A 24,642-nucleotide genomic window follows, 5' to 3' on the forward strand; every position below is an offset into this window, starting at 1 on the left:
CCACCAGGTAATTTTTCCTCGCTTTGAGATTTACGTTGTTGAATTCCTTATACAATAAGCTTTCCAACGATATATGACACGTATTCCTTAGGAAAGTGACGTAAAGTAGAGTCTTACCATCTTCACTAGTGCAGATGAACTAACAAATCTGATGATCGAAATTCACACAACCCTTGACCTACATAATTATTGAAAACTAACTTGGCTGCTTATTCAGACCACCATTTACATAAAAGAAACGCAGGTATGAGAGAGAAGGGTGAGTGGAATAGATGGCCCAAGTTCTGATTGTATAATTTCGAATTTATCGTGATCCACAGGAATATTTTCCATGGTTCTATTTATACCTGCTAACACATACTTCAGAGTTTTAGTCATTACTGACTGCATCTTGTCTGGAGAACAATTTTTTCCCTTCCTTACATGATATTTTCTTTGTGAGCAGCCATTCATTTACTGTCATAGCCTTCACATGCAAGGGGGTTCGAAGGAGTAGTATGGGCAAGGGTTCCGATTGTTTTATGATTTTTTTTTCAAATTCTCCTAGCAGGAAGACCAATTATCGTAGAATTTTGGCAATCATTGTTACACGAAATTTGAAATTTGAGCACTGTTTGGATTTTGAAAAAAGTTATTTATGTTGAAAAGAAGAACTTAAAAATTATCTTACGCAAGCATGCACGCTTCCCATGGACAATGTATTTTCCATTGACAAGCGACTGTAAGTATAGGAGACTAGTGGGAATTAATGTAGAAGTAAATCGGAACCTTAGTAGAATGCATTAAGGGACTTTATTTTAATGCTAAGAGAACCAAACCTACCTGCCTAACCTAACGACAAAAGCATATATTGAGCAAAATCTTAAGTAATCGCGAAAACTTTGCAATATGTGTTAACAGAAGTAAATCGAAATTGAACCATGTTAAAATTGCATTCGTAGCATGATTAAATTGTAATAAAATAAAAGGAACTTGGGCCATAGTATGTCCCAAAATGCTTTCAAGCCTTGCATGAAAATCTGCCAGAACTTGGAGTCTGCTAATGGTAACAGTTCGTTATATCGGAGACACATTAAAATCTGATATTTTGTGTTTCTCATGGTTCGTACTTACGAATTGTGTATTGCGGAACATAGTTCAAGGTGCCATTATGCTTTTTACACGAAAACAAACACAATTTTTCACATAGAGAGTAGTTTTTATTATTCCTTTTTTCGCTTCCCTAACACACAATATGGCGGGCACACATTGACTACCATTCTCGGTATGCAGTGTTTCCAACCTTATTCACCGAAAAATACCTACTATCGTGTTCGTCACGTGTGCAAATTGCACATTATGCACGGGTAGCTGACAGATAGCCCCACGAACCATTTCCGATACGGTTAGGTTTGGTTATGTTAGGCAAGCATAGTTTAAAAAAAAGGAGTTGGAAACACTGACAGGGGTTTATGTCATCAAACGTATGGAGCAATTGTACGTCGGTGAGATATTTCTCTTGCAAAATTCAAGATTTCCCGGTCAAATAGATTCCACAATGAAAGAAAATACCTCGAAGAACATTAGAAACCTTAGAGAAACTCATTTCTGTAAGTAGTGTCTTGTGTAAAAGTGAAGAAATGTGTGTCTGATATAACGAACTGTTACCCTGCTAATTACTTTCTCCAAGCTTCAAACATCCTTCCACAATATTTTTCAGTATTCTAAAGCCCTTCCTAATAATCCTATAAAAATTGCGTAAAATGATTACACATTCGGAACCATTACCCAGAAAGCATATCCAGGTCCATGAAACATCCATCCACTAATGATTGCTTGCTTTTAATCTTCTTGTATATGCCTTATGTTTTTCAGATAGCATTTCCATACTTGGGTAAATGCATGTGTAACCTCTTGTGAACAAAAATGTCGGCGGTTTTGACAGAAGAACAGAAGAAGCGAATTGAAGAGAATCGCCTTAAAGCTCTGCAGAGGAAAGCTCAACGTGCTTCATCTGGGTTTGCAGCATCCAGTGAGAAAGCAGCTGTGCCTACAATATCAAATCCCTCAGTGGCACCACAAGCAACATCCAGTACTGTAAGAAAGACCCCTGGAACTTCTGCAAGCTTAACAGTATCATCAGGACAGCATTCAAATGAAAAGAGTAATAGTAATAATTCTTGGACAGGTATAGCACCTCAAAGACACTACACCAGTAATAACAAGAGTAAGAGTTCTTTTGAGCAAAATGAATCCTCTGAACAAAAGTTCAAACCCACCAGCAGTGAAAAGTGGTTTCAGTCTCATAACAAAAATGGTGATTTGAATACAAAAACTGTAACTTTTGGTGGTGCATATGTAACTGGTGGTTGCAGGCTTATATCAAAGGACAGATTCACAGTGGATGTTGGTTATCACAGTGGATTGCTGGATATATTTAAGGCGGTTCCTGGAAGATTGTACGGTAAGCTTTATCCTGCTATTATTTGTATTATAAATATAACAATAGATTATAATGAAAATTTTGAATAATTTTACCTCCATACATTTTGATTTAGGAAAACTGTGAAAGTACTTTCAGATAGGAGGTTTTATATTTCTGCAGGAGACAGGGACGTCGGAACCGGGAGGGTGGGGGGGGGGGGAGATAGTATTTTTGTCCCCCCAGTTGCATTCTAAAAAATAACTATTTTTTCCAACTTATGTATCCTTTTGAAAAAAAAAATTGAAAATATATTTTTGCACTAGTTAAATCATGGTGGACTCAGTTTTCGCTACCAGCAAGAAGTACGTGCAGATAAGAATCACATCCACGTCTCCGCAAATCAAGTATAAGGTAGAATTATCCCTTTAGGAATTTGGCTTCCAGCGTTCCTTTGAATCTACCAGGTTCTGTACATACAGGTGCGGTCGGTGTGAAACAATAAACCCAGCGTACCCCGATGGGAAGGGGGCAGAGAGCAGCTTAATTTTTAATCTCTTATTTTCCATCTACAACTACATTCACACGGATGAAAGGACTCTGAACCAGGGGGCAGGTGAAGCTTGAGCTTTCTAGGTAAAAAGTTGTTGGAAAAAATTCGTGACGATGCGGTGGTCTAATCGGTAGGGCGTCTGAATGCCACGTGGAGACCAAGGTTCGATTTCCGGGGTGGATGATCTAAGGTTGGAATTTTTCCAGCCTTGTCCCCGCATAAAGCAGCTCAGGGGCTCATCGAGCCTCAAATCAATGGGAACCTGTGGGCATCCCGGTTAGGCGTCCAGAGCAGTGCTGATCATATCACCTCCAAAATATCAGAGATCGAGAATGTAGGGACCCTACCCTAAATGTGCCTTCATGACACGGTGCTATATGTATGGGTAAAAAAAAAAAAATCACACGTGAACATAACAATAAATGGTGTTACCTCTTGAGTTCTAAAACTAAACCATCAGCCATGAACATGACGTTTAAAACAAACAGTAAACTTTTAATAAATCTGAATGGCCAAGAAACAAAAGTTGCTCCCTTGGTTCTTCCACCTTTACCTCAAGTGCTATCTGTATTGCCTGATGTGAAGAAACGACAGAGGAGGGGCAAGATTGTCTTTTTGCTTCCCCTTCCCCCCAGTCACGCCCTAAAAAGATAGACTATATATTTTCAACTTATCTTGGTTTTGAAGAATATTTGGGAAACTATTTTTGCACTAGATTTGTGAACGTGCACTCAAGTTTCCTTTAACAGCAAGAAGCATTGACATCGCAGTCAGGTGTCTGCAAATCAAGTATCCCTGTAGGAATTCGCTGCTTCCATTTCCAGTTTTGCTTTCAAGCCTGCCAGGTTTTGTACACAAGTGCGCGTTGTATATAACAATACACCGGGGAAGGGACACAGAGGACACCTTAACTTTAAATCTTCCGGTGCTCTTTCTGAACACGAGCTTTCTTTAAAGGCCCCTTGCTGTCAAAAGGGTTATCGGCCATGAGAAAAGTTGCACCTTGTAAGTTCTTGGAAATTCAAGTCTACGCTAATCTCCCCTTCCCTTTCCAAAATTAGACTTGGTCAGAGGACACAGTTATTGTTTAGAGTGGAATAACCACAGGAAGGTGTGTTTCGGCATTTGCTCTGGAAATTGTAGGGATGAGTTTGCATTTCCTTCCGCACCAAGCGATACAACTGTGCACATGTACGTGTAAATCATTTGCAGAAAATACACAGACTGCAAGGTCGCGTCGGAAGATCACTGCACTGCACTTACTCGTCTGAGATAGAATGAAAAGACTGGTAAGTTTTACTTCTCTCCATACGTTTTCTATACTAATTTATATTTTTTTGTGAACAGACAGAAAAAGACGAGACTAGAAACACAAATATCGTCTCGATATGCCATCAGTTCTCTGCCCTTTCGGATTTTAACGCTCCAAACTTTGGAGTGTATGAACCATCTCCTCTCGTGGAAAGGGAGGAACTTTTATTTCTTGGCCATTTAGATTATTAAAAGTTTAATGTTTGTTTTAAACATCATGTTCAGGGCTGATGGCTTAGTTTTAGACCTCAGACAGAAGTAACATTATTTATTCTTATGTTCACGGTTGATTTATTTTTATGTTGGGAGGAGTGAGTAATTGTTTAGTTTTAGGTGGCAAGGTCGAGGCATGATCGATATTTTCTACTTCTCAATGGAGGAGGGGAGAGGGGACGATCGCCGCTCTCGCCTTCAGTCTTAGGTTATTCTCTCAAATCTGAAACATTTGAGAAGGGGCATTGATCTGAAAAGACATGTAAAGTTCAGACTGATTTCATTCAAATGCAATACCAGGTACCTATCTGCTATGATAATTACAGATCAAAATATCTAATTTTAAAGTAGCTGGCGTAGCGTAGTGACTTGCCCCATATTTGACACCTCGCCCCTCTTCAACCATGCACTATATTTGAAAGTTTTCATTGCAAAACATTAGACTAGCAAATGCTCTAAAATTACTGATATTTTCATTTCTTAATCTCAATCTCTGAATAGCAGTCTGAGATTTGAAAATATTTGAAATTTTAAAATTATGATAAGATTTATAAAATGATGAAATGGTAAATGAGAACAAGAGCAACTTTCATTGCAACACATGGCCAAGATAGAAAGTTTCAGAAACATGGGTTTTCTCAATACGTTTGCACGTGTACTTTGTCCCCATTTAAAAGTAACATGTTTTTAATTGTTACTAATCATTAAAGAAATGCCTCAATACCATCTATTCTCGAGTCAAGCCAGGAGCCGGTGTGCAATCACAGCGCAGAACGGTTATTTTGACAAAATCCTGCTTCCCTGCTGGCTGCTTTAGGGAGGGGGAATTTTAACATTGTCACATCTTGCCCAAGTGGTGGGCGTAATTTGTTGTTTGACCGCGAGATCCTTCCTAGGGAAGTGCTGCAACAGAGGGTCACTGCCATAAAGGCGGTTACTGCGCCAGATATAAGGACGGCGGAACTGTAGGACCAGGCGGGGATGGAAATTTGCTGTAATTATCGTAAGACATTATATGTTAGTTTTCTTGTATTAAGCGCTGTTTAATGGAATTATAACTAATAAAATAGTCCATAATATAGGCCTTCTCTTTTCTCTTATGAGGCTTCGTCACTATGGATATTCATATATTCAATAACCATATATATTGCTTATGTAATAAATATATAAATATAACAAAATATAATGAGCTGTTTAATAATAATTACTATATATATGGAGGGGAGATATTGTAAAAACCTGTTGATGGATTTGAGAAACCTGCCCCTCCCACACCAAAATAATTTCAGACTTCCCTGGCAGGACATACTTTTGGATCAAATATATTGTGTTATTTGTGGTTTCCCCTGAAGAACATTTACGTTACATAAAGCATAGAAATATATGTTTTTTTTAATTATTATTAAAGAGTGTGACATAATTCTGGAGGTCAAAGGCCCCTAATTATTTATTGTTTTGGCTAGTGTTCTGTTGTTGAAAAGTGAGAATTGCACAGTTTATGGTTATAGAAATGTGCCTGAACAGTAAACAGGGAAACTATTTTTGTCAGCTTGTTCAAACAGTACCAGCCTACATAATGCTGAATGTTTTTCAAGATACCATACCATGCTAAAATACAAAATATATTGAAGGTAAAAACATGCATGTTCATGGGTGCCCATCTCCCCATAGGCCATGGGTGCATCCTCCCCAAAGTTGTTTATCAAAATCCCCCACACATACACACACAAATATAGTTTGAATAAACACACAGGAATGGATTTTTGTTTGAATGTCAGTAATTTGATTTCAGTATTAATAAAATAAAATTTTCGAAGCTTTTTGTAAACTTTAGACATCAGAAATGACAGTACTTTATAATTATCCAGTCAGTCGTAGACAGGAACATATACAAGTGAAACAAATCGTGCCTGAAATCATCCAACGCTAAAACTGAAGTCTACATGTCGGAAGTTCCGAGCTGACTCGAAACTATCACAAAGAAAACACCAGCCAGTGCCAAAATTAAGGGGGAACAAACACAATTAACTTTTCCTTGGTATATAAGATTTAGCATAGTGCCGGGGCAAAAGTGACAACAAGTCACTACCACTGCCAGACATTGTTTACCACTGGCCAAGATGCCAACAATCGAGAGATGCATGGCATTCAAAACCTTTTCATTGCAGTTGAAATTAAAATACTAAAGAAAGAAGTAGCACAGCTCACTTTCATGTACGAAACTGCTCAGGATCACTGCCATTGTTAGTGTACTGAACTTTGTTCTTAACAGTTTATCTGCATGACTAACCTTGTATTAATACGAACAGCACATCCCCTCCCCCTTTCAAAGCAATTCGAAATGCATAAGAGGTGGTGTTTCGCTTCAACCCCATCGCTGCGATCGGGTCTCCCTTATCGCACAACACTTGAGGAACCTTGCGTTCTGACGTCATGGAAGAATGCTTTTAATTTTATGCTAAATGCCTAAGTTGTTAAGTTAGGCTAGCTTGGTTTAATTCTCTTAGCATAAAAATTATTTTTCACTATTTTTATGCTAATAGAACCAAACCTAACAACGTAGGCATTCCTTGTCTGATGTCAGAACAAAAGGTTGCTCAAGTGTTGTGCAATAAGGAAGACCCACTGCGATCACCCACAGGTAAGTAGAAAAACTGTACATAATTACCATAATTAAAAATCAATAATAAGTCAATCAAACAAAACGATCCCCGTATTTTTGTGTGAAGATATATAGAATTGGTAGCTAAGTTATAACCATGTCATGAATCCTCCTGTGCATGTTTATTCATCCAAAACCTATAATAAAATGCAAAATATATTTTATATATATATATATATATAATATATATATATATATATATATATATATATATATATATATATATATATATATTGTATAAACTATACCATATCCACCCTACTCTTTTCCCATGCTGTATACCATCGTTTCTCAACCTGTGGGGCATGACACACTGGTGGGTCCTGAGGGGGCATTTGGTGGGTTGCTAAGTAGGGCTAGAAAATTGATTTAAAGTGTCTTAAAAACGTATTACTAAGATAATATTGTTTTAACAAATGAAAAAAAAAGTGTTGTACATAGTCTAAACTCTACATTTCTGTTAGCTCTACCATTGAACATTTGTCACATTAGTTTGGTGAGTAGAAAAAAAAATCTCTTTTCAATTTCTTCATGTGTGTTTAGTTAGACTTGAGTAAATTAGTCTTTTAAATTACATATTTACTTTTCTAGAATGAAGTATGTGTAATCTTTTTAAGCAAATGTAAAAGAGGGCTTCTTAAAGTACTAGATGTTAGCAAAAATATGATTGTAAACTGGGTGCACACCTCTACAAGTAATTCTGCCGGCACCCATGCTTATGGGTCCCATGAAATGTAATATCCTTCAAGGTGAGTCTCGGACTTAAAAGGGTTGAGAACCACTACTCTACACAATAAAGATATATTGATGGGAAAGTGTATTTTATTTATCAAAACTTCATACTTGCTGATAATTTTAGGTTAAGACCTGCAAACCATAAAAATGATTGATATTCAATTAAAGTTTAAAAAATACAGAAAAATATTCCAAGTTAAGGGAGATATGGTATTTTTATTCTGAGAGGAAAGGTTTAAGCTCTTTGTAAGAAATTCATGTTTTTTATGTCCATTTGCTCTTTGCACAGATATTGACATTGTACAGCAGGAATCTATAAAAATATCACAACAGTGCCAGATATATTTTAAAATATTCTTTGGAGTTAAAAATTTCATGACTGATTTCTCTTTATGATAATTTGGTCCCATCTCATCTTTCCATTCATTAAAAAAAATAAAAAGAATTGGAAGCTTATCTTCATAGTCTTTCTTGCAGATCCAAATGACAAGAAGTGGAATTTTCCTTTGTCATCGTATAGTGATCTGATGTCGAAAATCTCTAATGACTGTCCCCAAGTTTCAATAGGTGGACTGCCAAAAGTTATACTTCAGGTAAGTACATAGTGGGTATTTAATGTAGAAGTTTTGTTATCATAAATAAATGTTGTATATACAATGCGCATCCAGAAAGTAAGTTTCCCTATTTTTTTTAAAAAAAACCAACACAGTTTCAGGAAAATATTTATTGGCAACAGGTACAGCAAAGGTTCAGCTATTTTTCAACATAGCAACCACCAGAATTGAGACACTTGTCATATCGTGGTATCAACTTTTGGATCCCACTGTCGTAGAACTCTGCCGCCTGTGAATGGAACCAGCGTGTGACAGACGTCTTCAGCTCTTCGTCGTTGCCAAAATGCTCACCGGAGGACAGGAAGTTCTTGAGGTGCAAGAAAACGTGAAAATCACTGGGAGCCAGATCAGGACTGTAAGGTGGATGATCAAACAACTCCCAGCCAACTCCGAGCCGTATGTGGACGAGCATTGTCATGGAGGAGCACAATACCTGCAGTAAGCATGCCATGCCTCTTGTTTTGAATGGCACGTCGCAATTTCCTTAGTGTTTTACAGTAATGGTCAGCGTTCACCGTTTCACCTCTGGGGAGGAAGTCAATGAGCAAAATGCCCTTCCTGTCCCAAAACATGGTGCACATCACTTTCTGTACCAACACCGTCTGTTTGAATTTCTTCTTGACCGGAGATCCACTATGCCGCCAATGCATTGACTGCTGCTTGGTTTCCGGGGTGAAGTGCGAAATCCACGTCTGATCGCCCGTGACGATCCTGTCTAGGAAATCATCGCCGTCATCGTGGTACCGTTGCAGGAATGTCAGTGCTGCTCCTGAACGTTTCATTTTGTGTTCAGGTGTCAGGTTTTTCGGCACCCACCTGGCACACAATTTTTTGAACAGCAGGCGCTGCGTGACAATCTCATGCAACACAGATCGCGATATCTGCGGAAAAAGGCTACTCAACTCCGTAATCGTGAAGCGACGGTTCTCTACGATGCGCTGCCGCACCAGCTCAACCAGATCATCAGTGATGAGGGACGGACGCCAACTGCGCTCTTCATCATGGACACTTTGACGACCTTCCGAAAACTGCCGACACCAGCGACGCACCATCTGCTTACTCATAAGTTCGGCCCATAGACCTCACAGAGCTGACGATGAATGTCAATTGGTGCAATGCTTTGTGCATTCAGGAACTTTATCACCGACTGAACCTCCCATGCGGCGGGAGAAGGAATACGAGCTTCCATTTCGGACCACTGCTGCCTCCCTACTGGCATGCGGTGGGAGAAGGAATACGAGCTTCCACTTCGGACCACTGCTGCCTCGCTACTGGTGCCGGGCGGGATCTGTCTGCCTGGCATATGATTGATACGTCTTAGCTCTGCTGCGCATGCGCAATTTACACGGCTCATTATGTTTACTTTCACGGGGAAAAAAATAGGAAAACTTACTTTCTGGATGCACCTCGTATTTAAAGTATTTTCAATGCGAACCAAAGATTGAGGTGTGTAAATATGGTATCATTTTTTAAAACAATTATGTTCTTGATATCAGGTAATAATAAAAGTGAAATATTTGAATTTCATAACAAAGATGTAAGAAGTAGGGGAATTTTTCTTTTATAAATTATAAAATTTCAGCTTTTGGTCATAGCTCGAATGAATAATGTCCAACTTTTATATAAAAGTAGGGAAGCTCATAATTTAGTGCAAAATTCTGCCATTTTGTTATTTTTACAAATAATTGACAAATAATTCAAATACTTTGTTTGTAAAGTAGAAATATAAATGTGTGTCTTTTTCAAAATCGTTGCACTCACCTACTTGCAAACATTAATTAGGGAGGTTAATGCGTAAGTACAGTGTGTCCAAAAAAAAAATACCAATAAAGAATTTAAATAACTCAACATTCATTAACGATAGAAATGTCAAATAACGTTTATTTGGAAGAGGGAAGAAAGTAATTTTTTTTACCACTAGAAGGGAAAAAATCGTAACATAATTAAGCGCATGCGCGGCTTTGTTCGTGAGTAGTCTGTACAATGGCGCCGTTTACTATTCGTCAGAAAGTTGAGTGCTACTTTTGGTTTTGCAGAATTGAAGTCTCCTGTAACGGTACAAAGAAGATTCCGGCAACAATATGGATAGGAAGCACCAGAACGGCATTACATTGTTAAATGACATAAACAGTTGCTGTAAACAGGGTCTTTGTTGAGGAAGAAAGGTAGTGGTCGGAAGCGTGTGAGCAAGGATAAAGTGGTTGCAGTTCAGGAAGCTTTCCAGAGAAGCCCGTGTAAATCTGTGAGACATGCTAGTTCTCAACTTCAAATTTTACGTTCTACTGTGCATGATATCGTACATAAAAGGTTAAGGCTTAGAGCCTACAAGTTACAGGTTGTTCAGAAACTAAAGTGCAGTGATAAACCCGCTAGGTTTGATTATGCTAGTGAAGTGCTATCACGCATTTATGATGACAATGAATTCCTGACATGCGTAACATTTTCAGATGAGGCTACCTTCCACATTTCTGGAAAAGTGCATAGCCATAACTGTAGAATATGGGGTGAGCAGAATCCCCATGCAGTTATTGAACATGAACGCGACAGTCCAAAGTTGAATGTGTGGTGTGGTTTGACACGAGATTCCATAATTGGGCCCTTTTTCTTTGAGGAAGCTACAGTTACAGGTGCAAGTTACCTGCAAATGTTGCAACAGTATGCTGTACCTCGTATACCTCATGGGTACATGTTTCAGCAGGATGCCCCCCCCCCCCCACATTATGCCCGTTGTGTTACTAACTTCCTTAATAACAATTTCGCTGGTAATTGACCACGGTCACCAGACTTGACTCCTTTGGAGTTATGTGAAGACTGTGGTTTACCAAACACCTGTGCAAGACCTCAATGATCTCCGTGAAAGAATTATCGATGCATGTGGCTCCGTCACTCATCAAATGTTGAAGAACACTTGGATGGAGGTTGAATACCGCCTTGATGTTTGTCACGCCACCAAAGGATCACACATTGAGATCTACTAAGGTGAAATTTTTTTCATGTTCTTTGGTTAAAAAAAAATTATGATTTTCTCTTCCAAATAAACGTTATTTGACATTTCTGTTGTTAACGATTGTTGAGTTATTTAAATTCTTTATTGGTATATTTTTTCTCGGACACACTGTATTGTTCTTCAAGGAACATTAACAATTTTGTGTCGATACTGTGTTGGTATTGGCAACAATTGCACATTGATTTCACATTATATAATAAGAGAGTATTGTTGTATAATATCTTCACAGTGAAAAGGTTTAAGATGCACATTTATGTTTTCATCTTCTGAATTGTAGACATTCAAGAACCCACAGCAAAAAGGTTCAGGTGCGGACATTGATCTGAGCAGAATAGAACAAACATTGCTGAACGCCCTAATGCCATTTCAAGTGGAAGGTGTACAGTAAGTGTTAAAGTATTGAGTTGTATAGGTGATACAGTATTAAGTGAGAAGCAAATCAAATAGTTTGTAGATTACCAGTCACAATTATTCATCAACATCTGTTGATACTTTCATGTAAACTTTGTGAAATTCCATTACTTTGACATCACAATTTTGCGTAAATGTTCAAGTATCAATATCAATATTGTCAAGATTCAGTTATATTGGCTGTGCCAAAGATTAAAATGCATTTAAACCTGTAGAGTAGTCGGTCCAACTTGTCACTGCAGGTTCTGGGTTCGAAACTCAGCCTACACATTGGTGTTTCTTTGAGTGTCCATTAGTTTCATTTAATTGTCATTCATTATCACCATTAGCCAACAAAAGCAGAAAAGTTGTATACTTTACCAAAAGAAAGGTAGTTGCTTTCAGATATCATTTTCACCTTATAGCTGAAGTACCCATCAACTTTTCCATGGGGAAGTGATGCATATATGATCTGATTTGTTTTATTTTACTCTGCTTTTCTGCCACTTTTGGCTAATCGCAAATATGAAGACGAATGGTGATAAGCAGGGCTTGAAAAATCCCAGTCGCTTGGCAACTGTGATCTTTTGCTGTAATTTTGCTGTTTTTTTAAGTTTCAGTGTACGAAACTTTGAAGATTCTAAGTTCAAATTGCAGTACAGCGTAAGGTAGCAAATGATTTTTTTTTATCAACATTGTGAACATTCCATAGAATCAATAACAATTTCTTAATCTTTGTCCTCCAACCCCCCATTTCCCGCTTTCTCACATGATTTAGTGATGTTTTGAATACGGTGATGCTCAGCTTCTTATAGATTGGTTGATTTGCTTTATTTTACTTTGCTTTTGTGCCACTTTTGGCTAATTTGCGAAGCTGGTGATGAATGATGATGTGATGAACAAACATCCAGGTCCAGTCCGGGATTCATATCCGGGACCCCTGACATTGTAGCGCGATGTGCTAACCACTCCACCGCAGGGGCTGGCTCAGCTTCTTATAGTATCCACAATTGCTAGTAGGTGGTTTCCTGGCGCCTGATTTTCAAAGCTGGTGCCTAGCTCTGAAGAAGATTTTTCGAGCACTAGTGATAAGATGAAATTAGTGAAAGGACAATCTCACTTACACATGGACAAGACTCAACATGATCCCCACAAAAGATTATGATTATACTGACTGTGAGATCAGATGCCAGAGCTTTGTTAATCCTTAAAATGCAGTCCAAGGTATACTTTGTGGAAGAGGTTGACATGTGGATGCCTATGGGAAAGTCATCCCTTACACTCCGATGCATATATGAAAATTATTACATGCAGTAATATGCTAGTGTCAACTGCCTTATGGTTATCTTATGGACCACCCTGTATAACAGATTTCATATAAAGTAAACCAATTATTTTATTAATATTCTAAATGAAATATTGTATGGCTTAATTGTAACCCTATTAAGATAATAAATAATCTATGTTAATTTGACTGTCTCGGAACAGAATATTGTTTATTGTAAGTTTTACATCAATAAAGCAAAAAAGAAAAAAATCATGTGGGTACATCCATAAGAGTTTTTGTTAGGAATTGCACATTGTTGGAAAATAAAGGAATTTTTCACCTTTTTTTTAAAAAAAATAAATTGTTCAGGTGTTCTTGTAACCAAACCAACTAAATTTACTGCAAACCTGGAATTACCAGGAATTTATAAGTTATGCACACTGGGTATTGTCTAAGAAAATAATTGTTCCGTAAATGAACAGAACCGTGCTTTTAAAACAAGCTTTCTCGCTTTCAGGTTTGGAGTGTCCAAAGGAGGTAGAATTTTGCTGGCAGATGATATGGGACTTGGAAAAACGATACAGGCTTTGGGAATAGCTCACTACTACAAATCTGATTGGCCACTTTTGATTATGGTTCCTTCATCAGTTAGGTTCGTGTATTCAAGGTTCAATTGTAGGAAATAACATATAGTACATATTAAAACTAAAAGTAATTGCTGTTGTTACAATGGCAGTGCATATCCTTTAAGGCTCAGCTGAACCTTTGGCTGATGCTAGGGAATCTGTTTTCGAATTTTCCTCCTTTTGAGAAACAGCTTTCATCATCATCCTTTGCCATTTCCTGCCTCGGGCTAGGTCAGCATTGTAACGGGCAAAATTCTTTATTGTATTGGCAATAGTGACACTAGTCTCAAACATTTAGTTGCATTAAGTATAATCCTTATTGTGCAGGCTTTCTGCGAAACAAGCCACAGAGATAGCGAGTCCGATACTTCTTCTAGGAAAAGTCAAAGGAAAGATACCATCTTTCCCTCATTCGGTAAACACAGTTGAATAACAGGATGTGGCCGAGCAAACACAAGTGTGAGTTAATCTGTGATTAGAGGAAACGAGGTCAGATAGCAATTGCTAGTGCCCTCACCCAAGGTCTCCACATGCACATGTGTTCACCCATCCCCTCCACGTGCATGAGATAATGATTGCCCTGATAGCTTGTCCTCTGAAGGGCAAGACAGTAGGAAATGGTTCTTAGGCGAAAATGACCACTGGAATAGAGAAGGTTGCTTGAAGGTTAGGGCAAGTATCGAGACACGCTGACTGAAATGGTATAAAAGAAACCCTTTTTAGGAAACAGCATTCTGTACTAGGTAGAATTGCTGCCTGACGCTGATGGTGTCGCTTCTGCCAATCGTAGGTAAAAAGGACTTTACTATTTTCTTCTGTAGTATGGTGCCTTAGATTATCTCCATTCAGTTACTTATAGGATTAGAACTTATCTCTCAAGACTTAGTATCTTAGAACATAGTATCTTAGGGATTGGACATTATGCTATATGTGCATTACTTGACTTATACCAGGTGGTTATAATTAAAGTGACGGTGTTCAGAGTGGTACAGCACGGGCTGTAATGAGAGTAGCAGTCTGAAACTTCGTAGATATGATAATGAAGCAATGCGCTCGCGAATTATGCAAAAAAAAAAAAAATAGTTCCAATTCTCGCCACCAGGGTAAAAAATGGCGCTGTAAGCAGTCAAAACGTGGAATTTTCCGTAACTCTGACGTCAAAGTCGGTGACATTGCCTAACCATTGTGTGAGCTCCCTGGTTGTTGTTGGTGACGCTAGTTGCTTTTTTTTCCTTTAGTGATGTGAATGTTCGCCGAACATTAAAAGTTTGATTTTTCCCGTGTAAAAAGCAATGGCTATTGCGAAGAAAGACCGTGCACTGCTATACTGGATCCGCGCTTAGAAGGAACTGTACGGTAAACAAATGCACGTGTATGAATACAGTGTTGCCAACCAATAACTGCAGAATATAGCGAAAAGTTAATTCTCACAGTGTGTAAGGTTCTACATTATATTGTAGAAATTCTTTTTATGACTTAGAAGGAACTGTACTGTAAACAAATGCACGTGTATGAATACAGTGTTGCCAACCAATAACTGCAGAATATACCGAAAAGCGAATTCTCACAGTGTGTAGGGTTCTACATTATATTGTAGAAATGCTTTTTATGGATAATCACCATAATCACAATGTGGACATGTCATACCCTATTTGTTGCTAGTTTTCATAGAATAAAGAATACAAATTTTCCTCCTCACTTCCCTCACAAGAAAAGCCATTTTTTGAATGGCCAGTTCTTTCCGAGTGTTATCTTTGTATATCCGTAGGTTTATTAAATATATATATGTAGTATAAACATATTCACATAACTAGAGTAGTTTTGCATACATTTTTAGAGTTTTCCAAATTTCACGCAAATTGGACAAAAATTGCAAGAGAATTTGAAAAAAAAATCCAATATCGTGGATCCGCGATTTTTTTTTATGCTATCAAAAAATGAAGTAGACCCTGTCTTGCAATGGGCGTAGAGAATAGATGTGCAGAATTTCGTCTAATTTACTCAAAAATCGTAAGAGGTTTGACGAATCGAAAATTACCAACGAAATGGAACTTCAGCCACTTTATTTCTTCCATTTTTCAAAATTTTGAAAATCTAGCATCATATTTGCAAACAGCGACGTAGAGAACGTTCGAATAGGAACATCTGCAACAATACCCCAAGGATTAATACTTCTGTTAAAGAAAATAAATAAACAAACGAAAAATAGGCCACTTCCGTGTCTATTTTTGAATGAAGTCAAATAAGTATGATACTACTGTGCAAATATCTGAAAGCCATTATTGTCACCAATGCAGGACCAAAAAGTTCAAAACAACTAATTTTAGCAAAAGAATAGGCTGATTGGCAACACTTCTCGTTGAGTCTGCTTGAACAAGAGACCCTGCCACGCGCAACAAAATATAGTCCACTTTTAACTTGCAAGAATAGAACATTCCTTCAACACAATTGTAATTATCGTACTCTAGAATTATCATAACCAATATTTAGTATGTAAATGAACTCCAGGTTGGCATAAATACACAAGACGTGACAATTTTTACTCTGGGTACAACACGCATGCGTAAAGGCCGGGCAGGCGGGAGGGAATTTCAATTTGTGCGAGATGGATGTTCGCGTTGTCTACGTTAAACACTGCAGCGGGAAACCGTTGAAAAGCGGCGAGAAACAAGTTGTATTGAATGTGTTCGCAAAGTTTTGCGAGAAATATCCAACTATGGTTATCCAGGACGTGATGAAATTGACATCTGAGTTTACTGGTGTGTCTGTTAAGAGTGTAAAATCTCCGCGCAGCGAGGTTCTAAATAAGGGCATTTTAACAACACCAGGGAAAAAGCGTCAACGTCAAAAGCCTGTGTTACAAGTTCAGTGCGATGAGTTTGCGAGGATCCATCGTAAGGTTCATCACTTTTTGGATAGGAACGAAGCGCCAACAATAAATAAAGTGTTGGTGAGTGTGAATAGTGATCCAGATCTGCCGAACCTTAAGAAAACAAGTTTCCACACACTTCTGAAAGAAATCAGCTTCGAGTTTATGCAACGCAACAGAAAAAAATATTATTGTTGACCGAGAAGACATATTGTTGTGGCGCCGGAACTACCTGAGGAAAATACGCGAATACAAGCGGGAGGGGCGAAAGTTGTATTTCCTTGATGAAACTTGGGTGAATGAAGGTCATACTGTTTCTAAGGTGTGGGGAGATTCTGCCGTAAAATCTAAAAAAAAAAACAGGCTTTCCTCTCAGGATTAACCACAGGGCTAAGAAACCCGACCGGCAAAGGCAGACGCCTTATTGTATTGCATATTGGAGAAAGAAGAGGAACGCTTCTGAGAATCAGATTACATGTGCGACACTGTTGTTGACCGTCTTGTTATCAATCCAGCTGATAGCAGTAGCGGCGGCACCAGCAGTGAAGAGGAGGAATCTATGGAAGGAATCGACTTTCTATCTGACTCTGCTTAGGCAAGTAAAACACTTTTATATCTTCAAATTATATTCTTAAGTACAGAAGTTCAGCTTATCTTGTGAATAGTTATAGTTTTCCTTTTTATTTAATTTCTCGTAGCTTGTAACATTGCTTTCGCGCCAACTTTCTCTCACACGTGGTGGAAGCAGCAGAAGCTTTACGATCATCCAATCGCTGAAGCCTGGCGGAGTAATACCTTTGCCCTTGTGTTTACAGTGCAGTCCCTTCTAAGCGCGGAAAAGGTATAGTGAAGTTGTTTTACCAGAATGGGAGCAATAGTAACGCTGCACTGCGGAAATATCGCCAACAGAAAGGGCTGAGAAGAGGGCCCATGTCAATTAATGGGCTGAAGAAGATGGTGAAGAAATTCGAGGAAACAGGTGAATTGGGTGTTGCACCAGGGAGAGGAAGGTGGCCCATCCCCGTGGAAGTTGTGGACGAAGTTGCTGTAGCTGTAGCTGACCGTGCAGCACATGCCTCAACTTCTGCAACCAGTGCTAGAGCTGTGGCACGTGAATTGTCACTCCCCTGGTCAACAGTTCGCAAGGTATTGCGGTGCATTTTACACTGGTATCCCTACAAGATTCAAATTGTGCACCAATTGAAACCCCAAGATATTCCACAATGCCGTGAGTTTGCCCATCGGTTTTTGGCACGCATGGAAGTGGATGACATGTGGCCGGGGAATATTCTGTGGACTGACGAGGCGCATTTTACTCTGATCGGTACAGTGAATACTCAGAACTGTCGCATATGGGGTTCCACTCGTCCACATGTTCTGCAGGAACAACCATTGCACTCAGTTTACGTGACTGCTTGGTGTGGGTTCACTAGCTCCTTCATTCTTGGTCCGTTTTTCTTTGAGGAGATGACACCTCAAGGGCCTGTTAGGTGTACAGTGACATCTGCACGTTATAGGGACCTCCTTGTGCAACACGTGATTCCAGCTTTGCAAGAACGGAACTGTGAACACACCACCATTTTCATGCAAGATGGGGCAACACCACATGTCGCTCGCCACGTGAAAGATTTGCTGCGAGAAACCTTCACTAATGACCGCATCATCTCTAGGCAGTTTCCAGATGATTGGCCTTCCAGATCCCCCGACCTTAATCCATGTGACTTCTGGCTGTGGGGATATTTAAAAGATCGTGTCTATCAGGGACATGTCCGGTCTCTGCCTGATCTGAAAGCTAGCATACAACGACATGTCGCTCAGATTTCACCAGACATGCTGCGAGCAACTGTCGATCATGCCGTGTTACGAATGCAGCATGTTGCTGAATTGGGAGGCCATATTGAACAGTTCTTGTAACCATAGTTCCTAATAAACATGCCAGAGCCATTGTTCTCGTGTGTTTGATCTTTCCTGCCTATTTCCTGTAACTATACCACGTTTTGACTGCTTACAGCGCCATTTTTTTACCCTGGTGGCGAGAATTGGAACTATTTTTTTTTTTTTTGCATAATTCGCGAGCGCATTGCTTCATTAGCATATCTACGAAGTTTCAGACTGCTACTCTCATTACAGCCCGTGCTATACCACTCTGAACACCGTCACTTTAATTATAACCACCTTGTATATAAAAACTTATGGAACCTTGTGTGAATTAGAGAGATAATAAACATTACAAATGTATTATTGAGTATCCATGAACCACCCTGAGCTATAACCCCAAGTGATGTCAAAGCCCCCTTGGCGTTGCAGCATAGAAGTCAAATCTCTCCATTTTCTTCTGGTCTTCCACCACTCCTCTCTTCCACAGTGTTCCAATCTTGTCCTCTTCTCGTAACATTCTCGACTATCTGCTCTTTCCACCGACATCTTTCTTGGTCTCTTTTTTAGCCTTATTCCCACTCCTTGTGCATTGTACACTCTTACTGCCAGTCTTTCTGTGCCTGATCTCTTCTGTCCTGAAGCTTCTCCACCTCCAATGTCTGTCGGATCTCTTCATTCCTTATTCTATCCTTTCTAGTTTTCCCCAATATACTCCTTAAAACTTTCATCTCCACTGCCTGTATCTTTCTTTTGTCTCTCTCTGTCATTGTCCAAGTATTGCCTTCTTGCATTTCATAGGGACATCCCTGTCCAATATTAATCTTCGAATGCTTTGATAAGAGTCCCCCATCCATTTGTCCTCTTCTGTTTACCTACTCATCTATTCTTCCACTTCTCTCAATTATGCTTCCTAGATATTCTTGCTTCACATGAATCTCTGTGTGGTTTGCTTTTGCTGTTGTCTAGATATTATCAATAGTTTAATACACTTACATAGCCACAAATGTTCTAGAAGAAATTCTTAGCAGATGTAATTTTTAAGATTTTAAAATATCATAGCCTAGCAGTTTTTCAAAAGGAGAGCAAAATTCAAAAACAGTTACCCCAGCATTGGCCAACGGTCCAGCCAAACCTTAAACAGGTCTAATGTGTTTTGCATTATACAAAGGCTGTGGCAGAGAAGGTGAGACAGATTTTTTCCTGGCTTGGCATCACTGCCTATGGTTTCGGCACTAGTTGCGTCGTGTAGGATGACTCATTCTGTTTCTGTAGCAAGTTGTCACAGGTTGTGAAAGAACGTTAGTGAGCAGCTGTGTTGATTTTCGTGGAACGTGTTTCGTTTACCCTTCCAGATTTTTGTGTATAACATTGCTTTTCGCGATGAGTATTCAAGATGAACAACAACATGCCATAAAATGTTGTTGGCGTTTAGGGAAAAGTGCTGCGGAAACATATGCAATGTTTCAACAGGCATATTCTGATCAACACAGACTGAGTAGAGCCACAGAGTACTGATGGCACAAGTTGTTCGAAGATGGGCGCGAATCAGGCACTTTGCTTCCGCATCCTGGACAAAGACCATCCGTGATTAACGAGACGCTAGTGAATATTGTTGCAGCAATTATTCGTAATGATAGGCATATGTCTGTGAGAGCGCTAAGTGCACATAGCATACAGCCCGGACCTTGCACCCTGCGACTTTTGGCTATTTCCACTTTTAAAGGCCGCTTTACGTGGTCGTCATTTCATGACGAACAAAGAAGTGATCACCGCAGCGCAAGTTTTCGTCAGTTCGCTACCTGACGATGAATTTTCAAAGACATTCACAAAGTGGCAGGAGCGTATGCTTAGCTGTCAATGGTGCCTATTTTGAAAAAGATGTACATCTACTTGATATGACTGATTCTGAATAAAAAATGTGGTTTGTAATTATTATTTTTCATTTTAATTATTCTTGGAGGGGTCCATGTACATGCTTGTCTTTTAACTACTATGCAGTCACAACTTTTTGACCTATTGTGCTCATTTTGGTCTCAATCAGCAGCTAATGAACCAAATTTTCACCGTAGTACATTTGCTAGCCAATGGAGTTCGCTGTTTTCCTATACAGGAATTAGTCTCACCTTCTCTGCGACAGCCTTTGTACATGGTGTGGTAGAGGAAACTTGCATTTTTCATACAATGGATCAGTTGATTGTCGAGTTACAAACATTTTAAAAGCATCAATTAGTCAACAATTCAGTTTTTAAATTAAGGTCGAGTTACAAACATTTTAAAAACATCAATTAGTCAACAATTCAGTTTGTAAATTACGTCTGAGAGTCAAGTGATGCCCTTTTTTTAATCAGTCATATAATGAGGTTTGCAAGACATTTTTCATGACTTAATATTTGTATATGTTGCAGATATTGTTGGTTGGAAGCCATAAAAAACTGGCTGCCAAGTGTTTCCCTCCAGGATGTTATTGTGGTGACCACTTCTAAGGATTTCATAACAGAGGCTAAAGTTGTAATTATTTCTTACGACTTACTGGGTCGCAGAAAAGAAGATTTCAAACATAAGAAGTTTGGAGTGATCATTGCAGTAAGTACTGAATGTGATGTAAGTGAATGTCAAAAGCAAGTGGAGAAAGTGTGATTGTTTTGAACAAAGTGCCCTGTCTATATTGCAAGGTGGTTAAAAATCAATATTTTTATTTTTAAAAAATCATTTTTGATGATTAATTTTTTTAATATATTTTTTTAAAAAATGTGCTTAAATATTGCTTGTATGGTTTTCGCAACATACATACGAGGAGGTACCCAAAAAAATGGAATAACGCTGCGCTGGGCGGAGCTTCCATAGTACGAATTTTTCCCGCCAGGCAAGCATCGAGCAACTCGTGAGTTCAGTGCACCCAGTGGCTTCGCCGGAGAAGGTTGTGTCTAGTCAGGGTGATTTTTTTCATAAAAGCAGTTTCGCTCGCACCTCGTTTTTTGTGATTGCCGATGTAAGAGAACAGCGTGCGGCTGTGAAATTTTGTTTCCTGCTCGGGAAAAATGCCGCAGAAACAGTTGTGATGTTGAACACAGCTTACAGGGACAGCGCTATGGGAAGACTCAAGTGTACGAGTGGTTTTCTTGCTTCAAGAAAGGTGACATGTCGATTGATGACAAGCCCCGTTCTGGACGTCCGTCAGCTTCCAGAACGGACGAAAATGTCGATAAAATTCGTGAACTTGTGCTCGAAGACCGACAACGGCCCATTGAAGGTCTGGGGAAGTTATCTGGACTATCTTGGAGTTAGGTTCAACGAATTTTAACGGAAGATTTGGGAATGAGAAGGGTCACTGCGAAATATGTGCCTCAGAATCTGAGTGACCAGCAAAAAGAGTGTTGAGTGGAAACATGCCGTGCTTTAGAAGAAGAGCTCCGAGCGCAAGTTTTTGGCAAGAAACAGCATGACACTCTTGCCCCATCCCCCTTACTCACCTGACCTCGCTCCGTGCAACTTTTTTTTGTTTCCCCGAATGAAGAGGGACATGAAGGGACAGCGATTTGACGACGTAGAAGAGGTGAAGAAGAAAACGAGGAAGGAGCTGTCAGCCATCACAAGAAAAAAATGTTTCCGAGAATGGAATCACAGATTGGACAAATGTATTAAGTGTCATGGAGAGTACTTTGAAGGTGATAAGGTTGTTTTGTATAAAAAAAAACTAAAAAAAATCCAGTTTATTTTGGGTACACCCTCGTATAAGTACATGTTTTTCTATAGAAAGGCTATTTCATGTAAATTGCCCTGTAAAAGATTTGAATAGTTTGATTAAAGCAAATAAAAATATATATTTTTCTGTTTTGGAAACTGTATTTTATGAACCTACTATGAAAATGTTTGTTGATTGTGTTAATGAAACTAATAATTTCAATAACTTTTCTTCCAGTGAAAATAAAACATTCTGGATATACTCTATAATTATAATTTAAATTATTTTCTTGGTCTTGTAGTTGCTTTTTGGCAATTTTTTAAATGATCCTTTGGAAAATATTAGCTGCCATGTTTATTTACAGTTCAATGATAATGGCACTATTTATGGTTTAACATGATTATAGTATTTTGTATATTATTATACATAAAGTGTTTGCTATTTTTGCCTATAAAAGTTATTGAATTTTAAATCAAGAGAAATTTAATTTTGTTTACAGTTTACATATTACATTTTCTTCTGTATGGGCTTCATACCATCCGTACATATATTTTGTTTCCTTTATTTTCCTTTCTTAGAGCCTAATAAACACCATTAATGATTACGAGGTTAATGTACTTTCACCAAAAGTGATTCTAATATATACAAAATCCTTGTACATTATTCTATAAATTATTTATTTAAAGTGATGTAAATTAAAAAAAAATACTTGATTTAAATAAGTCCCCTTTGCTACATTGTCATGATAATTTGGTTATAACTAGTGCTGAACCGATGCCGATACTCTTATAGATACCGATACTTGAAAATTGTAACAATTATGAGTTATTCAAAATATTGATAATATTAGTGGGTTACTGAGGATCATTTCACCAAGAGTTTTGCTTCAAATTATTCAATTACATTACAATATTAAAATGCCTCTTATGTAATGACAAAATATAGTTTTTCATGCAGTATTGGTGCAGAATAAAAGAAAACTTCAAATTATGCACAAATTACAGGATATTTAGACTCCAACACTTTCATGGAAACACTGTTAATGTTAATAAAACATTACAATGCCTTTGTCCAAATTTTGCCTTGGTCAGCATTTTAATGTTTTATTAACATTAACAGTGTTTCCATTAAAGTGTTGTGAGGCATTTTTGTGGATCCCATGAAAGACCAAAATTCCAGAAAATTACCGGGAACCGATACTTTCTAATACTGTTAAATTGGCATCAGTATTGGCCTAGCCTAGTTATAGCCAGTGTGGTATTTGATGGACTTATGGTCAAATTCCAGAGTTTCTTGCAGATCGTTAGGTAGTGTTTGTAGTGAAAAGTCCATAATTTTTGCACTTTTAATGCCAACAAATTCCATTCTTTAGTTAAACCATTTACCCAGCTACAATTTCCTACTTTATCTTCATACACCCCTCCCCTCCCTGCCACACACATACATATCTTTCCATTTTTTTTTTATTGGTGAGTTTCCGACCAGTTATTTTCATGGAAAGTATAGTATTTGAATTCTGAATATGTTTGCAAAAATTGACATCACTTGAGATTAGCGTAACTTATTAACATACAGAGTGGTCACAGATTATTGAATTCATTTCAGTGATGATGAGGAAAATAATCACATAGCCTATCGAAGACATACATACACAAGTCAGACACTCCATCATTAAATGGTCATAGTTCATCTTGCAATTCAAATTCCAAAAATCTACAGAGTTTACAGACTGCAAAACATGAGAAAAATTTGTCAATTGTACTTAGTTATTTGATATTGAACACATTCATTGTAAAATGATGTGAAGATTGCAAAGTTTATTTGAATGTAAATTACATTTCCGTAGCTAGTTGGTAAAGCAGTGGGACAGTAAAGGAGACATAACTTTAAGTTCTTATCGAGCCTGCATTTCTCACAATGATAGAAGTTCATTAAGTGTAGATTTTTCATTTCATTTTATTATTTTCTCTTCAGGATGAGTCTCATTTTTTGAAGAATCTACAGGCTGCAAGAACAAAAGCAGCAGTTCCGTTATTGAAAAAAGCAAAGAGGGCAATATTACTAACAGGAACGCCGGCTCTCTCTAGACCAATAGAATTGTACAGCCAAATATCATCTCTCAGGTCTGATTTTTTCAGGTTCGTATTATTTATATTTTGTTTTCGGACAAGTTTTGAATGAGAAATTAATCAATTTGAACATCCAAAAACACAATCTTACATGGCTAGTCACTCTACACTTCTAAGGAAAGAATGTGTCCTTATTTCCTCCTAGGTAAACTGTTCTTTCCTTGCAGGTGTTCCTTACAGCTGGCTGTTTCCCCCCTCCTCTCCATCCTGTAACCTACTCTTCTTGTCTCCCCCCTCCTTCTGGTGGGACTGACCTTCTCTGTCTCCTTTAATTCATCTGGCAAGATAAAATCTTCCATTTTTGT

The 24,642-nt window shown here is 38.3% G+C and overlaps 1 protein-coding gene across 4 annotated transcripts in view; it reads left to right on the forward strand.

Moving 5' to 3' along the window:
* Positions 1 to 24,642, forward strand: part of Marcal1 (SWI/SNF-related matrix-associated actin-dependent regulator of chromatin subfamily A-like protein 1) — a 45,952-nt gene that overhangs the window by 2,893 nt on the left and 18,417 nt on the right. For all 4 annotated transcript variants that reach the window (XM_083132202.1, XM_083132203.1, XM_083132201.1 and 1 more), the window contains exons 2-7: positions 1,855 to 2,443; positions 8,353 to 8,468; positions 11,774 to 11,880; positions 13,671 to 13,805; positions 20,932 to 21,109; positions 24,183 to 24,346. In XM_083132202.1, the coding sequence (XP_082988328.1) occupies positions 1,906 to 2,443; positions 8,353 to 8,468; positions 11,774 to 11,880; positions 13,671 to 13,805; positions 20,932 to 21,109; positions 24,183 to 24,346 (1,238 nt within the window). In that variant the 5' untranslated portion in view covers positions 1,855 to 1,905. The remainder of the gene's footprint in view (positions 1 to 1,854; positions 2,444 to 8,352; positions 8,469 to 11,773; positions 11,881 to 13,670; positions 13,806 to 20,931; positions 21,110 to 24,182; positions 24,347 to 24,642) is intronic.

This window comes from Lepisma saccharinum, chromosome 12, assembly GCF_977018435.1.
Source record: "Lepisma saccharinum chromosome 12, izLepSacc3.1, whole genome shotgun sequence".
In the NCBI taxonomy this organism is placed as follows: domain Eukaryota; kingdom Metazoa; phylum Arthropoda; class Insecta; order Zygentoma; family Lepismatidae; genus Lepisma; species Lepisma saccharinum.